The sequence below is a fragment of the Sphaeramia orbicularis genome, chromosome 13, assembly GCF_902148855.1.
Source record: "Sphaeramia orbicularis chromosome 13, fSphaOr1.1, whole genome shotgun sequence".
NCBI lineage: Eukaryota > Metazoa > Chordata > Actinopteri > Kurtiformes > Apogonidae > Sphaeramia > Sphaeramia orbicularis.
In genome coordinates this window covers 10,051,635-10,063,201 of record NC_043969.1, presented here as the reverse complement: position 1 = coordinate 10,063,201, position 11,567 = coordinate 10,051,635, and the positions used below count along the sequence as shown (strand labels likewise).

General features: G+C 36.8%; 1 protein-coding gene across 3 annotated transcripts in view; it reads right to left on the bottom strand.

Annotated features, from left to right (window-relative positions):
* Window positions 1–287: 287 nt before the first annotated feature.
* dpf1 (double PHD fingers 1) overlaps window positions 288–11,567 on the bottom strand; it is a 50,888-nt gene continuing 39,608 nt past the window's right edge. For 2 of the 3 annotated variants that reach the window (XM_030152229.1, XM_030152230.1), the window contains exons 10-12: window positions 9,440–9,552; window positions 7,699–7,780; window positions 288–4,879 (exon numbers count right to left, since the gene is read on the bottom strand). In XM_030152229.1, the coding sequence (XP_030008089.1) occupies window positions 4,809–4,879; window positions 7,699–7,780; window positions 9,440–9,552 (266 nt within the window). In that variant the 3' untranslated portion in view covers window positions 288–4,808. The remainder of the gene's footprint in view (window positions 4,880–7,698; window positions 7,781–9,439; window positions 9,553–11,567) is intronic. The other variant, XR_003937125.1, reaches the window with a different exon arrangement.

Sequence of the window (11,567 nt, the reverse complement as noted above, 5' to 3'; positions counted from 1 at the left end):
GTGAAAATATGGAAAACCGGTTAGTGTTGGCCTCAGCCTTCAGCTCACGGGAGAGAAGATCTGTGTGGGCTAGAAAGTCCTCCCCACCTGAATTTTTTTAAACTGACTAGTAAGCTGCCCTACTTGGCAATAATTCAGATGGCCCAGACAATCAGACAGAGAGACTGACTGCTGTCCACAAACACACAAATATTCACTGATTTATACTGCACAAAGTAGAGAAAATGCAACGTAAAAGTACACACACGCACGAATATGCACACACAATGATAACACAAAGGTAAAGGTCATTTTTCAATCTCATCTTTTTAATGGAAAAAATGAGTCAAGGGGAGAGAGAAAAAACTAGGTAAATTGAGAAAGCCGGATGAATTCACAGAGAATGACTGACAGCAGTGATGACAGCAATGCGGTCACAGTCCACATTTCAAAGCATTCCCAGGTACCAGACAGACAGAAAGACAGAGAGAGAGAGAGAAAGGAAATGTAGGGAGGGAGGGGTTAAAAAATGTCCAGAAGATTTCATCTTCTTCCAAAGGTAAAAAATACAAATTAAAAACTCATCTTTATCCAGTGTTGTTTTTACAACAGACAATCACTTTGAAAAAATGTAAAGATAAAAATAAAAAGTGCACCCGCACTCGCACACATACATACTTACAATTAGTTCTTGTGTTTGGGAAATGAAAAAAAAGTGCAAGCAAGATCACAGAACAACAATTTACAAGAGGCCTAGATTAGCCCAAAGTCTCAACCCTCTGACTGAACTGGGCGAAAGTGGGGGAAATGGCGTCGGCTTGAGGCCTGGAAGTTCCCGGTGTGGCTTTATAAGACCTCACCATCGACCATCGACACCAATTTTTCCATTTGTACAAAGGCTCAAGGTTTCTTTAATAATCACACTGATACCACCAACCTTTCCAAGACCCCAACATGGCACCCCACCCTCCCCAGATAGTACAATCAAAATGAATTTGACTCCACCATGCTTCTTCTCTTAAGTGCTAGGAAAGCTCCCAGTATAAAGGTTTTTCAGTCACCATTGGCATCATCGTCCGTCCGTCACACAAACATCTCCATCATATTCTACCGAACATCATCAGTGTATTTAAAACTCAAACACACATCCGGTCTAGACATCACACTACAAGCAATGATTAGTTGATGGAAATAAACACTTTTTGATTGGATACTTCTGAATTTGTTGGCAAATATAACACTGATTTAACACACTATAGAATGAAACAACATACTTCTTAATCCGACTGACACGCTCACTTTGTTGTGATCTGTACTCACTGTTACAATCCTCTCGCAACACTGTGCGATGCAAGCGAGTCTGAAAAGAAAATGTGTGCACAATAATATTTAACTTATTTGGTTCATTTAGTTTTCTCTGACCTGTAATCATAAATGGTTACTGACACACAAACGCACACACTTTCAGACCAATGCATCCACACTGTGCAAAATGTGGAAAAATGCAGATTACAAACCAGAGAAGAAAACAATTAGGGAATGAACAGAAGTTAAAGGTTCTTTCTGACCATGTCTTAAAAAAAACAAGTAATATTGATGATCTCAAAATTTGAAATCAGAAACATTTCAGGTGTCATTCATGCATCAGTGGCTTTACATTGACTTGAGGGATAGCACAGTATTTTGTACCTAATGTCTTTCCGTACCAGATGGCAAACGTAGTAATATTCAGGTACAAGTTCACAATCCATCTGATTTTGCAAACTCCGTTAAGAAATTTGATGCAGCATTAAATTATAATGGCCATTCAAACCAAAACCAACTGAATTTCACCTACGTTATACTTTGATATGTACATAACATTATGAAACATGGTATGAAATAGCAATTTGTTGCCTTTAATTTAATCCCCTATTTACAGCTATTGTCTCCAAGCTTAAAGCTCATGGATCATTGGATGGATGCTTTCATTATACTAACAAAGAATTTAGAAATGTAGAAAACATCCTCCTAAATCAGCACTTGCACTTCAGCAATCCCTCAGTGTGCCTGGTAAAGTTGCCTTGAGATGTCCAGTTCAACTGCACATCCTAAGGCAACTCTGAGACAAACTTTGAGCTAACATAGTGGGCCTTTGGGTTAAAAAGAAAAAAAGGTTTTTCTTGGTACAAGTTCACAAAATCACATGCTGGCTGGTTAGATTCATCCCATTATGAAAAAGTCAGCCTCAACATTTCAGCTTGGTCTTCAAGCGCTGACTTATACGTGCAGAGCAGACTGGCAGGCAGCAGATATATAACTTCAACTTTTTCTCCCTCTTCCTTCTCTAACTGTGATAGAACAGGAGAGCATGTGTTTTGCAGGACACAAAGCTAATACAAACTGTAGGTGTTTACGGTTGTTCAGAGGTGCAGATTCAAGTCACATGGCTTGGATTAGGTCAAACAACGTACATGAACTTGAACACTTTGGGCACAAATTCGACTTTTCTGGAGCTTGATTTCAAATCCTATGGAAACACTAATGGCAGAATTCATCCTACTAATGGTATTGTCCATCTATGTAATATGTTTTAGCTTTTTTGTATATGTTGTAAAATCCCCTGATTGATTATTACTGCTTCACTGGGGCAAAGCCAAAAGGTTAGGGCTCATATCACACGGACACAAACACACTGATTTGAGTACATATTGGCTGGTGCTCATTTGCTTTTCATCTCTTTCCCACATTTCCTAACTCTATCCACTGTTAAATGCAGGTGAAATCTTATGATTGCTACATGACTTTTTATTATTTAGTTATTTATTTTAGAAATTACCTGTCATCAGTTTTGCCAAAAACAAACATGACTTGAAATGGTGACGATTCACGGTGCTGCTTTTCAGTAGTTCTTATCCAGCTGTGGTGCTCTATGGTCCAGATGAATAATTAAAATCTGATATACAGAGATAAGGACAATACCATTTGTAGGATGAATATATTCCTGGCATTAGTCTTTCTGTGTCCTCAATTGATGAAATTATAATTTTTTTTACCAGCAAAATGGTAGATTTATCCTTTATGTTGGGATGTGAGTTCACCTGTACTTCTGCCCCTTTGTACTCTCAACAAGTTCAAAGACTTGAAATATTGTGGGACAAATTATCTTAGAAGTACCCTGGTTGACAAAATGATTAATGTGCATATTTTGGTTGTAAATGACTAAGACAGACTAGTTTCTAGAGCGTGTTTGTTTGCTTTTAAGGACCATGCACCATAGGCTGTTCTGGCATATTTTTCAGGACTGCAGACTCAGTATTTAAAGTGTGGACTTTTCTTGGGACGTGTTGGTGAAGATGTCCATGTGACTTGCAAAACAATGACTTTGTCCTACTTCTGTCACTGTCAGACACAAAGCGTAAAAAGTAAATGCTGACTTACATTCACATAACCTTCTTACCACACAAATCCTCTCGCAGATCAACCTAGCATAGCACTGGCCAAACTTTTTGTAGCACTCAGAAACAGTCACACACACAAAGAGAGACATATGGACCCACACATAGTTTTGAACACTCAGTTTGGCCAAAACAGTCCATATCACAAACACATTATTGCGAATTAAGTGTGCTTTCTTCTCAATTTCAATTAAAATTCCTCAAAAACAATTGAATTAACAACATGCAAATGAAAAAAATTTAAAAAGGAATCATAAAAAAGAAGTTTTTAGGCCCTTGCATGGGCCAGAGACAAAGATCTGCATTGTCCACACATCAGTCCTACATTCTGAACACACACAATACACACCAAGCACCAGGAGCGTTTCAGTCTCGCATTGGCTTCACAGTCATTGTTTCATAGAAGGGAAGGGCGAATAAAAGTCAGGTAAAGGATTTGTGAGAGACGCTAAGCCTAAATTGTCATTTTTAAATACACCGTTTGATCAGAGAGAGCTGATTAGAGAAAATCCATCTCCCCTGTCATCTGAGGATGATGTCCGAACAGTAAAACCTTCAGTATCAATCCCAAAATGCAACACTTATTTGTGGAAACCCCATGCAAAGAGAGAGGGTGAGGTCAAGGATGGTTTAAATCTCTGACCAGATGCTCATTGTTTGCAAGTGAGAGGAGTTTTAAAGAGTGTGTTGACAGTCCATCTGAATTTTGTACAATTTCTTCCCCTCTGGAAATGCACAGGGACGCAAACCCTGCAGACGAATAATGGAGTAGAGTGCAGGGTCTCAGTTCTGCCATACTTGGTAAAGGACAGAGGGAGTAAATGAAAATTTGGTTCGGTGGGTATTTCACAGTTGACTAACACTGAAACCTACTGCTCCATGGTTATCCAGGGTCTTCCAAGCCCTGTCCTCTGCCTAACACCTATCCATCTTATTAATTCTCACTCACTACTTGACTGAGTTGCAGCTGAAGATCATTAGGGCTCTTCTGAGGGCCCTTAAGAGGGTTCCTGTGGAGTAGTATGCCTCTGAAGTGCCCTTGGCAGGCTGGAGTGTGTGTCTAGCTAGCAAACTTATTGCCAGCTGATGAATTCCACTGTTGAGGCAGAGAATGAAGGGGAAGGTGGGGTTTCAGGTCAAGCACAACAGGAAATGTGAGTGACACTAAAGGATGGAGGTTGGCTTTTTGTATCGGAGGGATGTTCAAGAATGGGTGCAGCACTGTCTGTGCTGTGTGCTCACTCGTGTCGAAGGTCACAGGGGCAGATTGTAGAGGAAGTGGCGGAGGGTAGATCAAAATAGGAGAGGGGCAGTTGAGGCACAAAGAGGGGTGACAGAGCGGTGGTTTGGGAAAGGATGAAGGGCCAAGAGGATGATGTGCAGCTCTGCAGATTAAGTGAGGGTGATGTAGGCTGAGGCCTTCTCCTTCAGTTGTCTCAGACACAGATGACAGCTCCAGCTCCCTGAAATGCACACACACAACCAATATGGAATGTAAGCAATTGCATTCATGTAATAGATTTAGGTACACATTTGAGGTACTTGTGCTGGACTTGAGTGTTTATTTTACATTGTGTGACTTCATCCTTATAAACCTCTTTAGCCTGATCAGCCAGCCTGCGGGCCGAAAAAAGTATTTTAATATTCATCTACTATAAAAATATAATAAATCAGGACAATGGATGTTTTTTTCAACTTTTGCTCAAAGTTTAGACCCTAATGTTAATAAAAGTACATCAAAAGTGTATTTTAGTGCAAACTTTAATGTTCAAACATGATTTTTAATCTTTGTGGGGTGAAATATACACTATTAAAAATCTCTGACACAAAGAATTAATTTATGCATATCATCGTCAATCCAGCCGAAAAAAAACAGGCGAGGATAAAAAATTCTAATTTCTCTTTTAGTTTGTTACAGTTTTCTCAGGCATAGTAATAGATACAATATTTTAAACAATGGGAATAGATTCTGTGAGGTCTCTAAATGTCCATAGACATCAAGAACATCCACATGAACCTTATTATTGTGAAATAGTTCTTCGTTTACTTTGGGTATGTCTTTTTAGGCGTTTTTCCCCTGAAAATATGGTCAGGGTTAAACAAGTTAAATACTCACGTACATCTATTTGACAACTTTCACTACTTTTCAGTTTAAACATTTAAACAACATATCTCTAGGTATATTGATTTAAATGTTTGTGATAAACTGAAGGACTAATATTACTTTATGGTTCAGGAAATTATCTTCGTTTCTAAAGCAAAATAACTTCTTTAAAAACCCACTTAAAAAAGATTTACTGGCTCAACTTAATGTACTCATGCATCTTTTTAATGCCAACGAGAGTTTAATTTAAGTATGTCCAACAAGCCTCTAACCATCAGACTGACACAATTTTGCAGGTACTACTAACATGATTTTCTTTAACATCTGTAAGCTGAATTAAGTTGAAGTAACTTAATTTATTGAATTCAAAATTGTATAAATGTTGTAAATGTAGCTGCAGTAGCCATTTATTTTATCTTTATATTTTCACAAAGCAAAGAAAAGTTGGCTTATTAGACAGAGTGTATGTAGTTTTTGTAAGACAGCAAGGCCACACACATATGATGATCATATAGAATATAATGCTGCAGATTAAATTCCTATAAGTAAAATGTAGTTTAAACAAGATCAACCTTAAACATATACAGCAATAAATGCAACACAGACATTAATGCAACAGAAACATGATTCTAAAAGCATCACGTAATAACAGTAAAACACAGAAAAACAGACTATTTTTTAGAACATTCTTCTTCAAGTTCAATGTGTAATATTAAGTGGCATCTTGTGTCAACAAACTGAATACTCCTCACCACATCTTCAACTACAGTGACAACAAAATCCATGATTAGAGCCACTGTTGGGCTTGTTTGTTTGTTCTTGGCTTTGTAGTTAACTCTGGTCGATGCTCTAACATAGTAAGTGACAGTAATGCACCTTAACGCTTGACGCCATCCACCATAAAATGAAAACAAGAGAAGAGGAATTCTATTATGAGTTTCAGTAGAAACACAACCTTGTAACATGGTGAGCTGTGTAGAAGGAACCTGCTCCCTCTGCAGATAAAAATGCATTCTAAAGAAAAAAAAACGAACACGCATCTACTTGAGGTTTTAAATGCAGAACATTTACTTGTAATGTAAAGATTTTTGCAATGTGTCATTACTTTTTACTGCAGTAAAAGCTCTAGATACTTCTTCCACCACAGCACAGGCCACGTCACAGATCAGCAGTTCAATCACTACTATTATAAAGCCTTGTAGATTAATTCCTCATTTCAAGCAGAGTGTTAACACTGTAAATTAAAGCTCAGCATTGAAACTCCACATGGTGTGCCTGAGGTTTGGGATGCGGGGGATTTGACTGGTCTGGTTTGGATTTTGGCATGGGATTTGTAGCATTAATTAAACATCGGCTTTGTCTTCATCTTTCAGCACTGTATGCTGTATACATTGACCCTGCTGTACTGTGCCTTGAGGTGTTGTGTAAGCATTTATACAGTGCGCTGTAGGTATATATATATATATATATATATATATATATATATATATATATATATATATATATATATATATATATATATATATATATATATATATATATATATATATATATATATATATATATACACACCTTCCAGTATGCATGTGAGAGCCACGACAGGTCTCCTCTTAAGTGTGGATGTAAAATATCTGCCTACTGATGAATTTCAAAAATGTTTCTTGTAAATCAAAAGTGCTCCATGTGTGGGCAGAGCATGACACTGTTAGTGAGTGTTGAACACAAGTGGCACTGCTACTGTATGTTCAGCCAAGTGACACTTTTACCATGGAAACAGATTATCTTTTCCTACTACTCATTACCATGACAACTGCATCAAACATCCTCAGGCAGCCATTTTACATGTAGTAGGCAAATGACAGTCATGACAGATACCTGTACTATTTTTGTGATGTTGACAATATAAAGGTATTCTTTCAGCACAGTGGATTCAGAGTATGGTTTAATGAGTCCGTACAATGTTTTCACAAGCTCTGGTCTATGAATTTTTATATTTTAGTTAGAGAACTTCTTACTGTAAGTGGTATCTAGATAATATTGTGCATTAAATCTGTTTTATTTGTCCTAATGGTTTTATCATCTAATATTGTGCAGCACTTTGGGTAAGATTTTGTTGTGTTTAAGTGCTCTTTATAAATAAACTTGACTATTTACCCGCTGTTACTGTTGTATACTTACCCTCTGGTGGTTCAGACATAGGAGGGCTCAGACAGTACATGTGGTAGCCTCTGTCACAATCATCACAGAACAGCAGCTGGTCCTGAAACACAACAGTGAATAATCAATAAATGCATGTCCTCGAATCTGAGGATATAACATTTGTTATACAAATCTTAGCTGTGATATCCATGTCCAAATTTATACTCTCCTTTTTAACACATCGTGTACCTTTATAAGTGAACTGTAATCGTCAAGAATAAATAGCTTTCATCGTATACATTAGCTTTTCATGGCACGAGTGTGCAGAGATATGGTTTTAACAAGTGATGTGATATGAGAATGTCCATGTGTTTTAAAGGAGTTGTGTATGTGATTTAATAACAACTAGTGGTGAGGTTGTAGACTTGTCCTGCCCCACCACTAGAAGTGTGTAGGAGAATCTATGGTGGCAGTAAAAATGTAAAAAAAAAAATAAAAAAAATAAAGCATGGAAGGTCCTAGAGCCACTGCTTAGTTTGTCCATTCTGGGCTACTGTAGAAGCATGGTTATGGAGGAAGGTGACCTGTTCTCTAGACATAGTTTATTGTAAGATAATGAAAACAAAAATTGTCATTTTCAGGCATTTATACAGTAGCAAGAATATAATTTTGAATGTTGTATTTGATTTCTCCAAATAGATTTGCTTAAATCCGACACAACTGAAACTGTTTTATGGCAAGGCGTATTAGGTCCCATGATCTTGCTCTTCCTAAACAGTAAATTTGAACTTATAAGTTTAATACATAAGATTTATGGTTTTCTAAATTGTAATAGAATGTGTATGTACAACATGCATAAACTATTTGTTGGTGTGTTTGTATGTGCAGATGCTGCTCTGGGAAAAATTAAGAGACCATTCCAAATTTCCAGACTTGAGCCCTGGAATGTGATCAACAGGAAGATAGACAACCCATCACACATAACATAAAGAAAGACTCGTGGAAAGTTTGGCAAGATGCAAGGCATCTGTGACTGAAAATCAATATATTAGATTGTGAACTGCTCTTATTTTGAAATATTCTTATTTTGTTGTTTATAAATTAACTTATCACTCCTCTTCTTTGCATTATGTGAGGTCTGAAAACATTTCATCTGTCCTGCTTTTGCCTTTTTGGCATTTTCTGTGAATATTTTTTTGCCACTATTTGGAATTTGTGTGGGATATTGTCAGCAGTTTCTAGAATAAACAACAATTAATTATCATATTAATACAATACATATCTATGAATTATAAAATTAGCCAATTTGTAAGATTCCCATTTGCTCATGTGTTTTCAAAGAGTTGGTGAAGAGCCAGGAGTTGGTCGTTTGTTGACATTAGCTGATACTATTTCTATGCTAACAGTAAGTGGTGGTGGATACCGTTGCTGCTGTTTAGAGAGCCACTGAAGACCCTGGGAGGAGCATTTGCAGAAAGACAGACCAAGCCCTCAGCGTAGAAATCAATGTACAGGCTGTTATCATGGATGTAGGCAACCAAGGCAGTCAGTAGATTAGAAATGGAGTTAACTAACGTCAACAAACGGGTGGTTCCTACCACAACACAGACTCCAACACAAACTTCATGTAAACACACAAACCGGTGAGGATCCTACATACCAAACATTTATTCTCATTTTTTTTTCCAGTGGTCTTTTATTTTTTTCCAGAGCTGTATGTGTGTCTGCAGCCACGTGTGTTCTAAAGTACAGTAACATGTAGTATAAAGAGAAATCGTACGTCGTTCTCAGAAGTGCCACACAGGCTGCAGGACTTGCACTCGATGCACTGCCAGCGATAAGTCCTCACTGCAGCCGTCATGTTCACTGTGAACTGGAGACAGGACGGGTGGCCTGGGTGCACACACACACACACACACACACACACACACACACACACACACGCCCACACATTGTTTTCACCATCTCCATTTTGAAGACAGCCATTCCTGATCCACATGTTGTATCTGTTTATCGATTTGTTTGCTGATTTTCTATATTTAAAGGAGGTTTATATTAACCAGCTGCATTTCGCAGAGCATTACATTCTTGAAATGTCTACGGGAACACTGAACAGTGTTTTTACTTATACATGGGCCTCAAAAATGTAACAATGGTGAAGTAACAGATTTTGTGAACAATAAAAATTACTACAGAAAAAGGGTTGTTTTTGATTTAACTATAGAAATGGAAAAAGTCTGGACTATTTGAATTACATTAATTTTAAGGTATAACAGGAAAAAGGCCCTGTTTCACATTGTGCATATATTGCATACAGTCTTTCATCCTGTTATTACACAATATGTAACATAATCACAACACAAAAATACTGTTTTCCTGACCTTTGTCCTGGTCTGGATGGGTACATATTTGAGCTGTTATAAAAAAGAGGACCATACCAATATTTGCATGCCCATTTACTACAAATCACATACATCTTTTTGGTTCACTTTTTTTATTGTTTTGAAGGAAAATATGGGGCAAACAATTTATACAGTACATACAATCAAGCAAAAAATTACACAAATGCTGCACCAAATATTGTACATACAGCTCTGGGAAAAAATTAAATGACCACTCCAAATTTCTAGACCTGAACAGCATTGAAAACCTCTGGAGTGTGATCAAGAGGAGGATGGATGGTCACAAGCTGTCAAACAAAGACATGCAGTTTGCATTTTTGCAACAGGAGTGGAATAAAGCACCCAACAGCAACGTGAAAGACTGGTGAAGAGCATAACAGGACGGATCAAAGCTGTGGTTGAACATCAGGGTTATTCCACCAAGTTATTTCACTAAGACATCACTGTTGTATCGGTTAAAAATGAACGTTTTCACTGTATTACATCTGAAAACACTGCTTTTGTTTTTTTTTGTTTTTTGACCATTTGTTATTTTCTTTTGCTCTAAATGATACTACTTTTATACGTGATTTGAGAAAAGTGTTTTCAGTAGTTTCCAGAACAAACAATAACTTTCATTTTACTCCTATATGAAATGATAAAACTAGTGGTTCCTTAATTTTTTCCACAGCTGTACAAATTTACACCCAGAATGCACAAACACTTGGAAATCTCATACTCATATTCCAAACCACCCCTCGAAAAGGACCCCAAACTTGGAGGAAACACAAAATCTACCAAATAGTTTATAAGTGGAGTAAATATTCATATGCAATAAATATTCATATGCAATATAATATTTACTCCACGTCATTCACAACCAAAGTAGATGCTGAGAGAGAATTACAAACTAGAGTTTTACAAACTCATCAAATGTGCATATGTACACATTTCTAAAAAGTAAGCTGTCATACAATACTTCTAATACCACATTGTTTAAAGTAGATACACAAATAAAACTAAAAGGTGTTCAACAGACAACAAGAATTTAATGCTTTTGTCAGAGAATGTCACAAGGCATCTGTAGATATTTTTAAGCCAAAAAATGTCTTTATATGACCTGTAGAGTAAAAAGCACCCATCTATGAAAATCATCACATTAAAATTAAAATAAGGACCAATTATCGTGTCTAGCACTCTGCAAAACATGTCTTAACTTGTTAATGCATAAACATGCAACTTGTTCATTATCTCAAAATTTAATTCAGTAAAGTTATTTCATCTAGAGATATTCTTGGCATTATTTAAAACTGCACCAAGGCTGGTCAACCATGTGAGCAATTCCTGACAATTTCCACTATTCATTATGGTATTTTGGTTGTTGAGCAAATAATTATACATAAAGGTTATCATCTCTTTCTTTTGATGCTTTAACAACAACGTTTGGAAAAAAAAGACTCATATTCTGTCAATTATAAAAAGAAAATGAATGCAACAACTCTCATGAATGCAAGAGTAGTGATAAAA